Source organism: Euprymna scolopes, chromosome 31 (assembly GCF_053919585.1).
Source record: "Euprymna scolopes isolate OS-2025 chromosome 31, ASM5391958v1, whole genome shotgun sequence".
Taxonomy (NCBI): Eukaryota; Metazoa; Mollusca; class Cephalopoda; order Sepiida; family Sepiolidae; genus Euprymna; species Euprymna scolopes.
Window position 1 is genome coordinate 43,292,975 of NC_136512.1, and position 20,277 is coordinate 43,313,251.

The 20,277-nt window shown below is 32.2% G+C and overlaps 1 protein-coding gene across 2 annotated transcripts in view; it reads right to left on the reverse strand.

The window, feature by feature from the left end:
* LOC145255722 (uncharacterized) overlaps window positions 1-20,277 on the reverse strand; it is a 492,481-nt gene that overhangs the window by 49,496 nt on the left and 422,708 nt on the right. For both annotated transcript variants that reach the window (XM_080114321.1, XM_080114322.1), the window contains one exon: window positions 13,079-13,484. In XM_080114321.1, the coding sequence (XP_079970447.1) occupies window positions 13,079-13,484 (406 nt within the window). The remainder of the gene's footprint in view (window positions 1-13,078; window positions 13,485-20,277) is intronic.

The window sequence follows — 20,277 nt, forward strand, 5'->3', positions numbered from 1 at the left end:
CAGCAGGGTTGACATTCTACAACTGTTGACCTTTTTTCTTTAGTGATGCAGGTGACATCATGCTGAAGTCGGAGGCTAGTAGCTAACCCTAACACCAACTGATACAGTGAAGAAGAATCAGTTGTGTCTACGTACATTTTTTTTGTTTCTGTGATCAATTATGAGAGATAGAAATACATCACAAAGATAATAACCTTCATCTGTTCAAACACATTTGGAAATAGGATTTTCGTTTGACACATTTGATGCAGCTTAAGTACAGAAAAAGATTTTGACGGTTAGCGTTTCACACTAAGTGACCTGCAAACATGACCTTGTGCTAAGCTAACCAAGTTTGAGTTTAATACATTTCTGTTTAAGATTAAAACAAGGGAATCCAAAAGTTTTAATTGAAGATGTTAGGTTTAATTACTTTATTAGATAGAAAAATGACAGTTGGGATTTAATTGATACATTTAAAATAATAAGATTTCTAAATATGAAACATATTCAAATATTTTACCGCTAGACATTTTATTGACAAGAGAGATTTATAAAACTAAATCTACTATAAAATTATATATTTTTTTCGTCGATTAATATATTTGCATAATGTTTAGGGTGTTCACTATTAAGCATGGAGAGTGAGGTTCAATCCTTGGTCGAGTCATAGCAAACACTCAAAAAAATGGTACTTGATGAATCTTGCTAAGCACTCAGAATTCTAAGGTAAAGATCAAGGGTATATGGAGTAGTCATGAGAAAAAAAAGTGGCACTTTTCCTTACACTTTACTGTAATAACTAATGAAAAGACGGCTTTTGAGTTGTCTTTGGCTATAGCCGACAACTTTTAAATATTTTTAATAATATATTTTAAGAATACACTGGATGACTTCAGAAACAGTTATGAAAGTTTTTGAAGTCTGATGAAATATTTAAGAATATTTCATATGTATTCTGTTCTATGACTTCTGTGATATTTTAAGTATTAATATATAAAAATGAAAGAAAAGCGCGTTCATATATCTAATATATTAAATGAATTCAATCGATTTCTAGAAGTTTATTATTGATAACGAAATCTGACGAATCGATATTTGGACCAATTTGTTTTTTTTTTCCTTTCATAATGCTCTTTACAACAAATAATGTTTTTACTTTCGTTTTTTTCTAAAGTATTTATTCTGACTAGTATATTGTTAAAATGAAGATGCTTGATTTTTTGTGTTGAAATAAAAAAAAAATGAACGCTTTTAATGAAAAGAAATTCATTCATTGTAATGATTTAACCACTCGACACGTCTCTCTTATCCCCCCCCCATCTCTCTTCTACTTTTTGTAAACTCGCTGGAAATAATTAATTTGATTATTTTGTATTGACATAAAAATAAAAATTATTACGAAAAAATGAAAGCCAAACTATTCTTTTTATCATGTTAATATTAAAATGTATTAAAAAAATTGTCCCAATAAGAACATATCTATATTAATTAGCGAAGTTGTTTGTATTTTATTAATGCTTTTTATATTTTGTATGCGATTAAAAGAAAGCAAATGCAAAATTAGTAATAAATTGGTTAGATATTTTGTAATGAATTTACCATGAAACCCCAGAAGGCAGGATTAATAAGTACATGATTCATACGAAAGGCTGCTTTAAGACAACATCATAAGTATATATATATATATATATATATATATATATATATATATATATATATATATATATATATATATATATATATATGCGTCAAATTAATTATTATAATTTTCACATTATTCAAAGAAAGAGATAGTCTAATATTTATTTTAAATACATATCATCGTATATATGATGACTGAAATCAATAAAGCAATGAAAAACATTTTATTAATGTCCTAAGCTAGAGCTGCTGTTTAAATTATTATTTTAAAAAATGTTTCCATTTTAACTATGTTCCTAGTCAGAATCAGTATTTTTGAAAGAAATTGAAGTGAAATACATCGTTTTGTTGTAAATAACATAGTGAAAGGAAAAACAAGGGACATTGACTAGGAAGAATCACACATCGATTTGTCAGATTCAAGATTATCGATGAAAAATTTCGAGATGTAGATTGGCTTCATTATATATATATATATATATATATATATATATATATATATATATATATATATATATATATATATAGTAAGTTATAAAATATATATGGCAATTTAACGGTTAATTTAAAAAAAAAAAGTCTTTTGAATGCTGATGTTATTCAAACTAAAATTCTTTTCTACAGTTTACATTTTGGAGGCGTAAGTGTTTTTTCGAGATAAGTGAATTCTATATTAATCCTACTTTTTATCTTTAGATTCAAATATTAATAACTACATTTTATTTCCGTATTTAATTTATGTATTTCTGTTTTATTAAATGCTAGCGTTTTTCTCATCCATAGATGTTTATTTATCTACCAAGTTGATTGCAAAAATAGATTAGGTAAGTGTATTCATTTTTAGTTCGTGAGAGATGAATCTATCACCATACTTTCCCTTAAACACGTCTGTTGGACTTTTATTAAGTACAATACTTAATAATTTTTTATTTTTTTTTAATGGAGAGTAGAAAACACATTGTGGATGCGTTATTGGAAGCTCCCGTTACTCTCGCTTCTCTTTATTTGTCCTTCAGTCCTCATTTTTTAATGAGTGAGTTTTCTGACAAAGGGAGAAGAAAAAGCTGTTTTCTAGGTTGGCAGTATTTTGCGCAAACAGTTGGAGAGATGGCGGAAATTTTCTGTTTCTATGTCTAGCCTTGTAGCCATGTCACTAGTAAGGGTGCTGGAGGTAAACGTTTTATCTGAGCTGACGTTATCCACCTGAAAGTCAGGGACCCGAACCTTGGATTAACCACTAAGGAGGCTGTCTTATCAGCAGGTGCAAAGTACTGGAGCTGCTGTATTGCCATTTGGTGAATGGATTCTGGACCATGCAGTAGATTCTGGTGGGACCTTTCGATGCCATATTAGTGAGTAATTGTTACGGCTTTACCTTATCATGTTCTACAAAAAAAAAAATATTCTTTGTTTCTTTTTCTCTCTTAGTTTCCCCTCTCTGTCCTGCTCTAAGCAAATCTGATGACCTAGTCCACAAATTCCAAAATTCCATCATGACAAGTTTCAAGAAAAAATACATGATTAAACCCGGTTCTCCAATTTCCAACGTAGACCTCTACTACCAGGTCTCCTTTTCCAACATCAGGAGTCTACGTTCTAACCTTCCAAAGGTTGAAACCCAATTATAGGAGACTAAACCAGACCTTTTATTTTTAAGCGAAACTGGCATTGGACAGGCTATTTCCCTAGAAAAGTTTGCAATTAAAGGATACTCTAACTTAACTTCTAAATCTGACCCCCAAGATCGCCATGGGCATGGAATATATGCCTATATTAAAGATGGCTTTCCATGTGGCAGGGAACATCTCGAGAGAAGATCCTAACTTACCCTATATGTGCTTTCGGGTTGTATTAGCTCACATTACTGCATTTATATTTACTTTCTATCGCCCCGACAACAGCAGAGTTTCTATCTTTAAAAGCATATCTAAGAAAATTGACCAAGTACTATCTGCTTATCCTTCAGCTAACATTCATGTACGTGGAGACTTCAATGTTCACAACGTCGAATGGTTGACCCACTCAAACAAGACCGATGATGAGGGGAGGTTCTGTCATGATTTCTCCATTGCTTATGACCTCACTCAAATTGTTAACGAACCCACCCGTGTGCCCGACAATGACGGCCAGTATACGAGTCTACTAGACCTTTTTCTTACAACTTGCCCTGAACTATGTTCAGTTTCTGTTCTGTCTCCTCTTGGATCTTCCGACCACTCTGTTGTAGCAATTAAGATAAAAAAAATGTAATAAGTCCCCAGACGTACCTCTCCATCGTACAGTATATTGATACACTAAGGCTGACTGGGATAGCTTCCGTACATTTATATCGGATCTACGTCTGCGTTCCATGTTTAAAAAGGATATGTTCTCTATAGTATCAGACCTGACAGAATGGTTAATTGTAGGTATAGACCGTTTCATACCCTCGAAAAAGTTCCCGCAAAAACCTAACAGCCAGCCATGGTTCTCTCCAGAATGCGCTGCTGCCATTGTGCACAGAAATTACTTTTTCCACTGCTTCCAACGTAATAGATGTATGGAAACTAAAGCCGCTTTCAGGACTGCCAGCAACCATTGTAAGAAAGTAATAAAGAACGCAAGAGAGTTGTATGCTCAGTCCGTCAAGTCCAAAGTAGCTGAGCAGCGGCTTGGTTCCCACCAGTTTTGGCAAATAGCAAACAGAATCCTAAACAGAAGCGTGTGCTCTTTCCCAACTATCATCAATGGACCTGAGGTAATCTCATCAGCATCACACAAAGCCAAACTTTGCAGCTAATTCTACCCTTTGCGACCAAGGCCGCCAACCCCCAATATTTCCTTCTGTATCAGAAAACATGCTATGTGATATACATATATCTGTACATGATGTTGCCAAGCTAATCAAAAACCTTGATTTCAGTAAAGCAACCGGCCCTGACGGTATTCCAATTATAGTACTCAAAAAACTTAAACCAGAACTAGCACCCATACTTACAAAACAGTTTAAACGTTGTCTTAAGGAGAATAGCTTCCCATCACCCTGGAAAATCTCATCAGTATGCCCTGTATTTAAGAATTCAGGTGATCGCTCATCCCCTTCTCAGTACAGGCCAATAAGTCTCCTGTGCGTCATGAGTAAGTTGCTGGAGTCTGTGTTAAATACAGAAGTAATCAACCATCCCAACAAAAATAACCTTCTTAGTGACACTCAATATGGTTTCCTACAGCAGATGGTCTTACAGTTATATCTCATAGGATTAGCGAATCTCTCGACGGATGCAACCTTTCTAGGGCAATTGCTCTTGACATATCTAAGGCCTTTGATAGGGTATGGCATAAAGGTTTACTTCAAAAGATCTCTAGCCATGGTATAGCTGGAAATGTCTTTTCAATTATTAAATCATTTCTTTCTGTAGTAGTTGAGGGGCAAAAATCAGAAGCTCACAGTATTAATGCTGGAGTCCCTCAGGGGTCCATCCTGGACCCAACTCTTTTCCTGATCTACATTAATGATCTTCCAAATCACATCCTTACATCATTCGTAGACATTTATGCTGATGGCACTACCATTTATGATAGCACATCTAAGACAGTAAATGACCAAGTTCTCTCCGATTCTCTCTCCTCTGATCTTGAGCACGTGGTAAAATGGGGAAAGGAGTGCCTGGTTACTTTTAATGCGTCTAAAACCAAGCTTTTCTCTTTACATCATCAACATTCTGATCCACATCTGGCATCAATTAAAATGGTGGGATCTTTCTATCGATCCAGTAGATATCTCACTGCTGATGCAATTCTTTATCTATTCTGAGCTTCAGTCTATGGTCTCCCCACGCCAAACTTTCACAAGAAACACTCGTCTAGCTGAAAACACTATCAATAATTCCCCCCACTCTTTATCTGTGCTTAAACCTAAACGTAGATTCCATGATCAAAGCTTCTTTCTTAGAACTGCACGCCTGTGGAATTGTCTTCCATTTTCCTGCTTTCTAGCTGACTACAATAAGGTTGTCTTCAAGTCTAACGTAAACAAGTTCTTGATGAGCCGTTCCATATAAGTTTACAAATTTACCGAATTTCAATTACTAATGATTACAATATTGTCCAATTTCTACTGTAGACTCTTTAACCCTTATCCTCGAGAAGCCTCTTGGCCTTGATAATGTTGTGATGCCTGTGTAAAAAAAAAAGAAAAAAAAAAAGCTAAACACAGAATATTCCGCGTTTCATCCACGCGAGGATTCGTCAGGCTGATATATATATATATGCAATTTTTTATATTAAAAGTATAAATAGAATATTGATGTCAATAGGCAATGTCCAAAAAGGCATAATAGATAAATACATTTTTACATAATAATAGTTATGACTTGAAAGTGATTTGAGGAATTCTCATATATATATATATATATATATATATATATATATATATATATATATATATATATATATATATAATTATTTGTGTTTACACACCATTTTTGTGTCCAATTTAGAGAGATAAAAAACATCATAGAGGTAATAACTCCAATCCGTTCAAAGAAACACACACACACGTATATATATATACAGCCTCTCTCGGTCCAATCTTTTATCAAATGGTTCAAATTCTTTTTTACAAACGCAGTAGCATTTTAATTGCTACAAGCCTTATATATATATATATATATATATATATATATATATATATATATATATACACAAATATATATATATACACACATATATATACATATATATACACACATATATATACACATATATATATGCACACATATATATACACATATATATATACACATACCTATATATATATACACATATATATATACACACATATATATATATATATACATATATATACATATATATATGCATATATATATGTATGTATATATGTATATATGTCTGACACGACGTTGCAATCATCATATGTATATATATATGTATGTATATATGTATGTATGCATATATATATGTATATGTATGTATATATGTATGTATATATAAATGTATATATATGTATATATAAATATATATATGTGTGTATATATACATACATATACACACACACACACACACACACACACACACACACACACACATATATATATATATACATATATAATGAATGAAAGAATGACAAAAGTCTATATTCCAAAATTCATGATGTTGACCATCTTACAATTTATTCCTTTAATTCAGTTAACATTTACAATTCTTGACCGTATCTGTTTTGTAGCACAAAATCAATCATTTAATTATTATATCATTCAATGAATCTATTTTGCCCTTAACTAATCAGAAGAAAGCAAAACAGATTCACTGATTGATATGATAATTAAATGATTGATTTTGTTCTATGAAACAGATACCGTCAAGAATTGTTAATGTCAACTGAATTAAAGGAATAAATTGTAAGATGGTCAACATCATAAACTTTGGAATATAGACTTTTGTCATTAATTCATTATATTGCTCTGTAATTACATTGAGCCTCTTAAATAAGGATTGGTACAGATTATAAAGAAACAAAGTATATTTCCATAGAAATATATATATATATATATATTTCCATAGAAATATATATATATATATATATATATATATATATATATATTTCCATGGAAATATATATATATATATATATATTTCCATAGAAATATATATATATATTTGTGCGCTTGTAAAGAAAGAGATAAAGGGGATTGAATAGATGAACATGAAGGTTATGTGTACTTTGTGAGGCATTGATTGGTTCTATAGTGAATCAGTAAAGATAATGCAGTTGTCTATATGTTGTTGGCAGTGGCTGATTATTGCACTATACCGACATCATCCTGCCAGACATTCGTGAATGATATATTACAACAGAGAGTGCTTATGAGGTTACCTTTCTCAGAGGTCAGGAGGAGGAGAAGTCCAGCAATGTGAATCAGAAACAGGTTTCAATCTTGAAGTCCCATTTTAATGTGTTTTAATATTATTATTATTGAAGAAAAACTGCAGACAGAATTGGACAATCAGTAAAGAATTTTCTCTTCAAAGTTCCTTTATTGCACGAGGTTTGGTACATTTTCCAATCATTTTCAGGTGACGTGGTTTTTCTTTTGGTCCTTAAAATTTTAATCTGTTTGGCATAACCCAATTTTGGCACAAGAGACTAAAATATTTTTTAGTCATTTTTGTTTAATTTTTTTAAACTGTTTTTGTTTTTTTTTGAATTGTTAAATTAATATGATCAATACTTATAAAAATATTTTTATAATCTGCTTATGATTAAAAAGTTAAAAAAAAAATTTGGAAAATTGAACATGTATTTCAATGTTACACTCAAATGTCATGATTGTTTGCATACAGGTACTACATTTTTATTGTTTTTGTTAATTGGGATATTTTACATGCAATCTGTGTCTGCCTCCCCATGAGTGCAACAAGTGACTCAAGATCGTTGTAACTGTAGAGGGAGGGATGTGTAGGGTTTCAAAAGTCATTCAGATTCATTTTTCAAAAATGCCTGAAATTCCTCTCATCATTCGTTTACAGATAAAAAGCACCTCAGGTCACAGCCAATATAAACCTATCTGTTTATTTTTCAGAGGCACTGTCTGTGAGGAAGGCTCCCAGGATTGTGCCAGATAAGTTATTTCCATTAAGTAGCAGTTTTGAAGCATCAATAAACCCTTATAACAAATCCTGCGAGTCTCAAGTGTTTTCTTTCTTTAACAATAATCTGCTCCAAAAGATCAGACAGTCTAGAACATTTATCATTTTATCCAATTGTTCATAACTTTAAAAGAAAATGGCAGACATTCTTTGTTTAATTTTTTTTCTAAATGTCTGCCAAAGTATAAAGTTGTTTTTGTATGTTGTAACTATTCAGAAAAATATCTTTCCATTCAATATTTTAATGAAAATAGATTAAATAAGAAAAAAAATTGAAAGATTTATATTTTAAAGATTATTATTGGCAAAAATATTTTGCAAATCAATTGTGAAAACCGTGAACTCATAAAAAATACAGCAATAAATATGGCCACATTTATTATATGAAAGGATATATTTATACATTTAGGATTAAGGCTAGTGATGGTGAGAGTAAATTAATAAATACATCTGTACAAAGATTGTGTCAATAAATTGATTATTATAATTATTTATAATTGAAGAAGAGAATTGGCTGGATAGACAAGGCCACTGGACAAAAATGGCCGTTTGGAAATTAATGCACGATTATATTAATAGATACTATTCAACAGTGATTATTTTGGCTGTATGTCCAATATGAAACATTTAAGAATTTCTAGCAATTAAAAATAGTCATCAGAAATTTAAAACAACTTCTCTACACATTAAGATAGAAATATACAAGTGTAAGAAAAGATTCAAATATATTTAACGATATTTACATTCTGTCCATTTTTCATAAGAAAGCCATATATATTTTTACAAGGATTTATCCAATATTTTTTCTTAGTTTTAATTTTGATGTCATTTTCTGAAACAAAGTATTTTTATATTGAGTGAAAAAAGAGTTTAATTTTAGGATGAAATAAAACCTCATCAAGCCACACAGAAAAAGTAATTGATTAAATATTACAAAAACAAGAACACCCCTTTTTTTTAAAGATGGGATCGTCCAATAGTCGAAGATACAACGCAAAAAAAAAAAAAAAATAATAATAATAATTAATCTGATTGTATTGTTTGTGTCGAACGTGAAACTCAAACTAATATAATCTTTTAACTTTCGAGTTAGGATCAAATTGTAGTATCTGTTTTGTCCAAAGCTGGCACAGTAATATTGTGCGGTCTCTGTTTGTACAGACTCCTACAAAGATTTTGGAGATAGACCCCTATAACCAGATATCTTCTAAAACGAGATTAAACAGAGCATTTAGTATGTTTCTGTTGCAATAAATGTGATACAATAATATTGTGGGGTCCGCGTGCGCACCAGACATCCATAGAATGGAAATATTTTTAAGTATAAGTACAATAGATGAAAGATACAACTGCAGAATTTCCACAGGTCTCGCTAGTGTTATAGTAAATTGATAAATTTGATATAAACTAAAATAGACACCTTTAACTTTGGGTATAAAGCATGTCATCCTTGAGATAGCGATACAAAAGTAATTGATCAGCAAGTTTCAAATTAATATTGAAATCAATTCTTGAATATAATTGTTTAAGTTTTATCACTTTAATTTCATTTTGATATCAACATTTGTTTTTAATGATAACACTCAAGAACTTATTATCACGGTTCATCCTCATCAGCATCCTCATCACCAGCAACATCAGCATCCTCATCACCAGCAACAGCAGCATTTATTTGTTAAAATTATCGGCTGCCACCAATCTCATTCCAATCATGTCCGTATGAACAGATCGTTTCAAGTCTCACTAGGTTTTGTTTAACTTGTCCTTGAAGTTTCGACTTAAACGTGACAAACGTCTTTTCTTGATAAATGTGTTCCATGGTTCCATAAACTTTTCTATTTTCTGCGAGTATATCATCCAGTGATAATTGCATTTCTCTTTGGTTTTGTTCTATGTCATTTTACATTTGTCAAGCGGCAAAGGTCATTGAAAGCTAGTACATGCAAAGCTGACCAATATTCAGTGTTAATCAAATAACACTGCCATCGTCGACTTTTTTGTTTTGTAACAAAAGAACAAGAATAATAACTATTACAATTATATAATTTACATAATTAAAAATAAATATTATTTTTATATAAAGTAAATAAAAATGGATTTTAGTTTTAAATTATCACTATTGAGTAACTTTTTCTGTGATCAATTTTCTTGCTTCTTTTAGTACTTAAAGTGTGTGTGTGTGTGTGTGTGTGTGTGTGTGTGCAAAAGCATTCTTTCATTTAAGCAAACATTGTTAAACGTAACATATTTCTTCTGTTTGATTATGCCTTTTTTTATTCTTATATAATCATTTTTTTTTTGTCAAAATAAAAAATAATTTATATTTTATGTTAATTCAGGTGCTCATAACTTAAATAGTAAACTTTCTTTTGGAACAGTCGTCTTTCACATATGGCGTTCTCGGCTGATTTTTTTCGAAATTTTATTCTTTTCTCCAATTTATTTGTTTTTGTCACCTGAAGATGATTTGACAAAAAATGGAAAGTGACATGCATTAATATTTTTTATTTTGACACAAAAAAGATCAGAAAATACAAAATAACAAAATGTATGAGGAAACGGAGACATCTTGTTCCGTTTAACAATATTTGCTTATGATATATATTATGTATGTGTGTGAAAATAGTACACTTTAAAGTAAACTTTTAATACGAAAAGTCAACAGAATAAAACTTATCTCATCTTAAAATAATTTTATAATAAATTCTTCATTCCTGTTTAATGTTTGCATAATTTTGCTTGAAAAATTACAATTAACAATTTCCAGTTATCAAAAGAAATTGTAGTGAAATTTCTAACCCTCCTCTTTTATAAAATGCACTACGTCTGTGTTTATGTATTTTTTCTATTCATTATTGAACGTTTTTCTACATTCGTGCAATATTTATTTATTACAGGAAGGTCGTGTTTTTGTTTTTTGTTTATATCAATTTCAAACGATTAAATATATACGAGCATTTAAAGTTTTAATTTTATCAGAGGTTAAAATTATAACCATAATAGTGAAGAGAATTAAAATTTAACTAGAAGAAAGACATCTTTTAGATTCATAGAAACCAAAGTTTCTCCTTTAATCAAACCCAAATTAACATATTGCCAATACGAAATATATCAGAAAACGGGTTAAAGTTATGCAAGAACTAATCTTGTTAATTCTTCAATTTTAATCTAATTGCAATTCTAGTTCAGACAAAATTCAATCTATAAAAGTTTCTATATGTGACTTTTGTGATATGTTCTTGTAATTGCTATGGCCAAAATCTCTGAAGTTTGTAGTGATCTGATAATGTCTCCGAACAGCTAAACTTCTGATATCACCATTTCTTATGGTTTGCGGTCGACGACGCATCTGGTAACTTGCTAAACGATTCTGTTCATCCAGATCTTCTACTTCTTCTTCATCTTGTTCATCTTGATAGAGACCCCCATTTAAATTCACAAAGCTTTTGGTAAAATTATAAGTTTCTTTCCTCAATGATTCAGCCTTATATTTAATCTCATTAACAACCGGATGGAACCTTCCTCGTCTCAGGTCATAATACATGTCACAGTACATGTCATCAGTGTCGGTTTCATCATCAAAGGAAGTTTCGCTTTCATCTGACTTAAAATGTCTGGAGTCAATGGAAGTCTCTGAAGACATACTGTAATCTTTCACTATAAGGTCTTCGGAAAGATCAGACCGTAGATACTTAGAGTCCAAAGATATATCAGAAGATATACTATAGTCTTTAGTATTAGTGTTTTCAGATGTATCAAGGAATCTAGGGGTCTTTGACTCTGTTGATGTCTCTGAAGACATACTGGATTGTTTGATGAGTCTTTTCTCAGAACTGTACACTGATCGGACACTCTTGTAATTTGAAGTGTACAATTGAGTATTCACATAGGAATGTCTTGGCCTTACATTTGGACTGCTTTCTAGGGTTTTGTGGAAGGTTCGTTCAAGTAATCTTTGGGCACCGCTCTCTTGTACTCTTGGGGGATTACTCTCTTGCACTTTTATGGGATTCTTTTCCAAAAATCTTTTGGGATTATTCTCTTGCACTCTTGGAGGAATCTTTTCAACAACTTTTTTGGGGCTGCTCATCTTTTCCAGAAATGTTTTTGGACTCTCTCCCCGTACTTTTGGGGTATTCTTTTCCACAACTCTTTTGGGACTACCTTCTTGTACTCTTACAGTACTTTTTTCAATAAACCGTTTCGGGCTGGATTTTGGAGGATTTTTCTCCCAAATATCTTTTGGGCTATTCTCTGACACTTTTGATGGGTTTGCCTCTGAAATGTTCTTGGCACTGCTCTCTTGGACTTTCTTTGATGCATTCATTTTCTTTTTCTTCTCTTCCATTTCAACTGTTTTTTTGAATTCTTCAGATGGAAGATCGTCAGGCTCAAGAACGTCTTGACTTATTCGAGACAGAATGTTGTGCTTCTTCTTATCGAAACTTCCTTTTTGGCTCATTTTCAGGAAAGAATCCATTTTCCCATTGACATTGTTGGGTAAAGGTTTTGCAGTTGTAGGTCTTGCTATGCCCCCATCATCTTCATCAGAATGTTCTTGGTGGTCACCGTTCTCCTTTTCCATTTCCTTAGTCATTTGATCAACTTGTTCGGAAACCCCTTTCTCTGCTGCTATCCCCTCCCCAGACGTACCTTTATAGCTATCTCCATCACTGCCAACTTTATCAATCATTTTATTTTCTCCTACTTCTATCAGAGAATCTCTTTCATGGTTAACAATCAGCTTCTGCCCACGAGCAGAAGACGCTTCCCTCAAGGAGAAACTATCAGTATTTCCACAGCCTACCTTTAATCTGGGGGGTTGCTGAGCTGCTGGTACCACTGGAGATTTCGGTGTTTGTTCATTGGTAGCCGCCACGGCCGAGGGGGGACTCGTTGTGTTGGGTTCTGGGGATGATGTGTTGTTTTCAATCATAGTGGCTGGTTCAGCAGCAGCAGCAGCAGTTGGTGAGGGGGAAACTGGAGTCATGGGAACCATTCCCTTTTCTGTGAACATCATCACTGATCCTGAAGGGCGGGGAGCAGTCTTCTTCAGAGTAGACTTGCCCCTGGCAGCCATTTCGGCTATCAGCTCGTTGTTGTTGCTTGTTGAGGTGACTGTGGTTGGCGACCGACTTGGGCTGTTTGTGTTATTTGGCAAACTGAAATTCATCTTGCTTTCATTAATTGTGCAACCAAGAGAATTCTTAGAGCTGGAAGTAAAAAAGAAAAGAAAGGAAATCATAAACAAACATAATAGCAAATATGTATATACATAGATATTCAATATATATATATATATATATATATATATATATATATATATATATATATATATATATATATATATATATATATATATATATATGTATGTATGTGTGTGTGTGTATATGTGTATATATATGTGTATATATATGCATATATATATGTATATATATATGTATATATATATGTATATATATATGTATATATATGTATATATATATGTGTATATGTATATATGTATATATATATGTGTATATATATGTGCATATATATATGTATATATATATACATATATATATATATATTTATAAGAGCAAATAGTTAATAAAACATGTTAAAAAACACTTTAAAAAAGATATTTAATTTGAAAAGGAAACACTAAATAAGTGGATAGTCCTTAATCCACGGAGTTTCAAAGAAATACATTCCTTCTCGTCAGAGGGTAGGAATTAGCAAAATGCGGGATCGGATTTTGCATGCAAAAGTATTTGATGAAACTACAAGTAAGTCAAAGATCTTACTTGATAACAAAAAGTGAAGCAGAGAGAACAGGGTGACGAAAAAGGGTGATTTCACGTGAATGAATAATCTGGTGAAAAGTAAAGTATCCAATGACGGTAAAATCCAAAAATGTAAATCCAAGGAAGTTAGTTAAATTTCCATTCGCACAAGTAAAATCCAAGGAAATCGTGTAATTGAAAGATGGACCAAAATAATCCAAAAGGCCGAAATCCATGGAATAATTCTTAAATAGGTACAAGGAAAAATGGGAAAGAATTCCAATAATATTATTAAAAGAAAAATAAGATATGCGTTAAACTCGGCTGCTGAGACAAAGTGTAATTAAGAAAAGTGAGTGAAGAAGAATAGGAAAAAATATATATAAAACATCATTTATACATTTAAAACACAATATATATGTATGCAATATAATACAATAATGTGATGTATAATGCAATAATATATGATAATGTTATGTAATTCGAAGAGAAAAACAGCAAATACATTAAAATAATATAATAATATTAATAGTAATCGATATTAACCTATTTAAGAGTAAAAACAGCAAAAAACGAAATATAATTTCGTCTAATCGACCTATGGAGTCAAAACACAAATTGACAAAATATTTTAAGGTTATAATAGATAATGATTAACGTAAAAAGAATATAAAAAATTGTCAATAGGAATAATATTAAACTTAGTTATTGTTGTATGGAAAATATGTTAGCAATATTAACAAAAAGAATAAATGATAATACGTATTCTTATATATATATATATATATATATATATATATATATATATATATATATATATATATATATTGAAAAGTCGATTAAAATGATTTAATATCATTAAAAGCACTTAAGCGTGCCTTCCTCCCTCATATTGAGCCTGATTGATGGTCGGTTTGTTCATGTGAATGAGTAGGGTTTCAGTTATTGGGAGGCACAGATCATAATGTGAGACGGCTAAAATAGCACTGTTTTTAATTGATATAGTCCTAAATTCGTTTTTTTTTTTTGGGGGGGGGGGGTCATGTACTGAAAGGTGTTGGTAAATGGAGATGTTCGGGAAAGATAGATGACATGTTGTTTTTGGAGACACATTCTCCGGCAGGGCATTTAAAAACGTACATGGCATTTCTAGTTTGGAGTAAATTGTTGTTGGGTATACAGTTATTTCTTATTAGTAATTGATTTGTTTTAAATTTTTTGTAATAAATAATGAGTTTAAGTTTGGAGGTTTTTCAAGGTTGAAATGTGTTTATGTATGATATTTCTTATTATTTTTTCATCGATTTTATAATTAGTATGCATCTAGTTACAGTAGAATATGTTAATATTGCGACTAAGGCTCCCTGTAACCAAATGTTTATTAAGGAAGTAACAGTAATAACAGTATTCATCATGATGGTAATATTACCAATTTATGAAATTGCAGAATCAAAAACAATTGCTCATTGGTGAATATATTAAGCAGCAGCAGCAGCAGCAGCAGCAGCAGTAGCAGCAGCAGCAGCAGCAACAACAACAACAACAACAACGACAACAATAAAAATGAATAGAAAATATTTATTGGAGCTACAGAAAATTTATTTAAGAGTAGATATAGTTATTATACAATGGCATTTGAAAATAAAAAATATAACAGAACTACATTACCGAAATATATACATGAGTAAAAAAAAATAAATGAAATCATAAATATTAATATTTAAAACAAAACTTATTGTCGTAATATAAACTTTAAAAAAAAGTGAAGAATATTCTAGCGTCATCTCCATATATAATAAAATGACTGTAGAGATTCCCCTCCAGGTCAAAGTATCGTAGATTTGCAACAACAGATGCCACATAAAAATTCGATACATCAAGCCTAATAGCCATTATCTTATGTAGCTTTTGAACAGTATTTTAGACATATTCAGTCATGATAATAAAATACTACATTGCATCCAACAAGTAATGCCATCACAACCACAACATCTTTAGAGGAAGGAGTCCCTACTTTTCTCTCTAACTATTTAGTCCTAATACTGCTACCAGTTGTCACTGGGACAAATTCTACCTTTTCCACAGATATTGTAACTACACCCATCGTAATTGGCTCATAAACACATAGACGTTACATAATCTTTCCAATTTCCAATTCATAAATAATCTCTCTTGCCAAAGTACATCCATTCTGATTGGCTGAGTGCTAAAAATTCTCATATTCCGGAATTTGATTCTTATAAATAAACGAAGTTACTAAAATATGGTGTCGCTAAGAGACATGTTTTTTTTTGCACAGCGTTGAGTCCATTACATGCTTAGATTATTACAGTTGTGTGTGTGTATATGTGCGTGTGTATGTGTGCCGATGTGTCAATGTGTGAGTGTGTCCATATAATACATATCACTCTAATAATTGCTTTAACAACACTAAGCCATAGCAATGCATGGCCAAGTACAATTATTTAAATATAAAATGTTAATATTCGAACAATAGTCATTGAAAAAAAGGAACTAAAATAAAAATAGGCTAAAATTATTTTTATTTTTCATTAAATAATGTTAATAATGAAATGGTGCTTATGCACTTTTGTTACCATGCTATTTTCAATATCGTATTTACAAGTTATTACAGCCATGTGTGTGTGTGTGTGTGTGTGTGTGTGTGTGTGTGTGTGTGTGTGTGTGTACGATACAAATCACTCTGATTTAAACAAACTGAGCCATAGCAATGCGTGGCTAGGTACAGCTATTTAAATATAAAATATTAACATTCGAAAAGTAGTCATTGAAAAAAAAGAACTAAAATAAAAATAGGCTAAAATTATTTTTACTTTTCACTAAATAAATCGTAGATGTTAATAATAAAAATTGTACTCAGTTTGTTAACATGGAACATTCCTCAAGAAAAATTGCATTTTGTATTGCTTATTTACTTTTATTATTTTTTGCAATTTTTTTTATCAATAAAAGTTGTTTTTTTCCCCCAAGAAAAGATGAATTTTTTACCATAAATTGTTAGGTGAAAGTTTTTTTGTTTTTTTTTGTTTCAGGAAAACTTGTACTTTTTTTAAAAAGAAAGTTGGCAGTAAACGTTTCTTTTTGAGAACGGAATTTTTATTATAAAAAGAAAAGATGAATGCTTTATATGAACACTTTTAGGTGAAAGTAGAGAAAAGTTTAATTTTTTTTTCAAGAGAATGTAAAAATTTTTTTTTTGTCAGCAGATGTTAAGAAAATAAACAGAAAAAATACTCCCATCATTAATTAATTATCCAAAAAAAAAAAAATGTTGATTTAGTGTTTCAACATTTGAACAATGCTTGGCTGAATCCGGTGATTGCCAGTCAAACCATAATTGGAATCTGGGGCGGTTCAAATTCTGCATGAGTACCATTCTTTTTAATTTTGTCTTTTGTTCAATTTTTTGAGTGGGCTATCAACGATTGAAAACTAACAAATTTAACCAAAATGCAAAAAATTCAACAATTAAATAATTTTAATAAGTGCTCAGCTTCTAATACAAATCCTAGTAAATCAATCCCCCTAATTGAAAACACTCAACGGAAGGACGAAACCAAATTATTGTCAGTATGTTTGGGAAAGGTTCTATTTTTTTCTTTTTTTTTTTTTTCAATATTTTAAGCAGATTTGACACTCAGCTACCAGATTTTTATAGGTCGCTCGGTTTCTAGTAAAACGTAAGTAGATCTAGATGTTATAACTTACGATAAAACTTGCGGAGTATGCACTGTTTTACGGTTGTTGTAAAAATGGAACAATAACTTAATTTTTTTTAATTGTACCCCCCAAACGAATATGATCAAAAGAATAACATTCAACAATTGTACTTTATATATATAAAACACAAAATATTTAAAAAAAAAAAAAAAAAAAAAATTAACGGAAGGGAAATAATTCCATTTTTAAACGAAAAAAGTCAGTTTGGTATATCTTTTTGTTATTTTTTACATAAGTCCAACTTACCGTTCACATTGGAAATGTCGACATTTAGGTTGTCGGGTACGTTTACAATGAATAAACACTCCAATCTACCTATGTTAAGAACGGCTCTCGGAATAGACACCCCCAACCTCTCCATGTTAAGAACGACTTTCGGAATGGACACCACTAACCTTGTCAGCATACCCGAAAACTTATAAAAGTTGACATGTTGAATGTGAATGATGAGTTGGTTGGATGTAACACTGTACTGAATTTAAAGGGGAACGAAATTTATATTTCCATTCTATTTTTACAACAACTGTAAAGCAGAGCATTCTCTGCAAATTTTACCTAACTTAGTGTATTAATGTTGTTATTTTTTAAGTAAAAATAATATTGTAAACACCCCGGATATCTTAGCATTAAGTGAAACTAACCTTCACTCCTCCATTCCCTCTAACCACTTTAACATGCTTGGTTATCTCCCACTCTACCGTAAGGACTCGGACAGACATATGCATGGACTTGGAGTCCATATTCGTAACACCCTCCCCCTGACTAGAGAAATAAAACTAGAATCAGACGACCAGGCCTTTATGTGCTTCAGACTAAATATGCAACACAATATTAGCTACTTGTATTTTCTCTACTGCTCTCCCTCAAACCAAGACTGTTCCCTAATAAACAAAGTCTCAGACAGCATAGATATAGCACTCTCCCTCGATACTAGCGCACAAATACATGTATTTGGTGACTTCAATGTCCACCACAGTAACTGGCTAGGATTCTCTAATCACACAGACGTAGCTGGTAGCGCAACACATAGCTTCTCTATATCCCATTCCCTATCTCAGTTGGTTACATTTCCGACACGTTTCCCAGACCAGCAAGATCAACATGCCTCACTTCTAGATCTCTTTCTGACAACGGTTCCCAATGACTGTACAACAAATGCCCACAGCCCACTCGGGAATGCTGATCACGCTGTGATAATGGTAGAAATCAGCCTAAATTCTCGCCCTAAAACTGAAGACCCACTACTCAAAACAACGAGGTATTATAAAAAGGCTGATTGGGAAGCCATCAGGGAGCTCATCAGAGATGCCCCATGGCAAAATATCTTTACTCTTCCAGCGGAACAGTGTGCAAATGAGACCACTGAATGGTTCAAAACTGCTATTGAAGCACATGTTCCCGCACGGAAATTCTATAGCAAGCCCCACTCCCCCCAATGGTTTACTTCTGCTTGTGCAGCTGCCATTTGTCAAAGGCAGCATGCATTCCGCAGATTCAACCGACATAAATCCAGCTCAAATAAACAGAAGTTTATAGAAGCAAGAAATAATTGTAAGAGAGTGATACAGACAGCTAAGACAGATTACTCTGAAACCACCAGAAAACGCATCAAAGCACAGAAATTAGGAACCCGGGATTTTTGGAAAATCTACAACAGCGTAGTAAATAATGAACAGTCAACTATTCCCCCACTAACAAACGATCATGAGGTTGCTTGCACGGCAACTGACAAGGCTAATCTGCTTGTCAGGCGGTTTGCCTCAAACTCCACACTGAACTCGGTACACCACTCACTCCCTGACTTTCCTCTGCGAACAGACGCCTCACTAGCCGATTTGAAAATCACCCCTTCTCAGGTACATGCTATTATAAAAAACCTAGACACCTCAAAAGCGTGTGGACAAGATCTCATCCCGGCTATGCTATTAAAAAAATGCTCTGCCGAGGTTGCTCCAGTTCTGTCCAAACTTTACAATAAATGCCTTAACGAATCTTGTTTTCCCGACTGCTGGAAAACCGCCTCTGTGGTACCAGTCTTCAAGAATTCTGGTGAAAGAACTGACCCACTAAATTATCGCCCCATTAGCCTCCTCCCGCTTTTCACCAAAATATTTGAGTCCTTAGTTAATCAAGCCCTAGTCCAGCACCTAACAGCTGCTAAACTCCTGACTGACAAACAATATGGATTCAGGCAAGCCCGTTCAACAGCAGATATCTTAACTGTAGTTTCTGAACGTATATACCGTTCATTGGATAAAATAGGGGAGGGTAGAGTGGTGGCCCTCGATATATCTAAGGCTTTTGACAGGGTATGGCACGATGGTCTTCTAAGGAAAATTAGATCATATGGAATCACTGGAAGAATTCATAATGTAATTAAATCCTTCTTAAGTAATAGAAAAATCAAAGTTGTCCTCGACGGTCGTACATCCAAACAATACGACATAAATGCGGGAGTACCTCAGGGGTCTATCCTTGGACCTCTATTATTCCTGATATT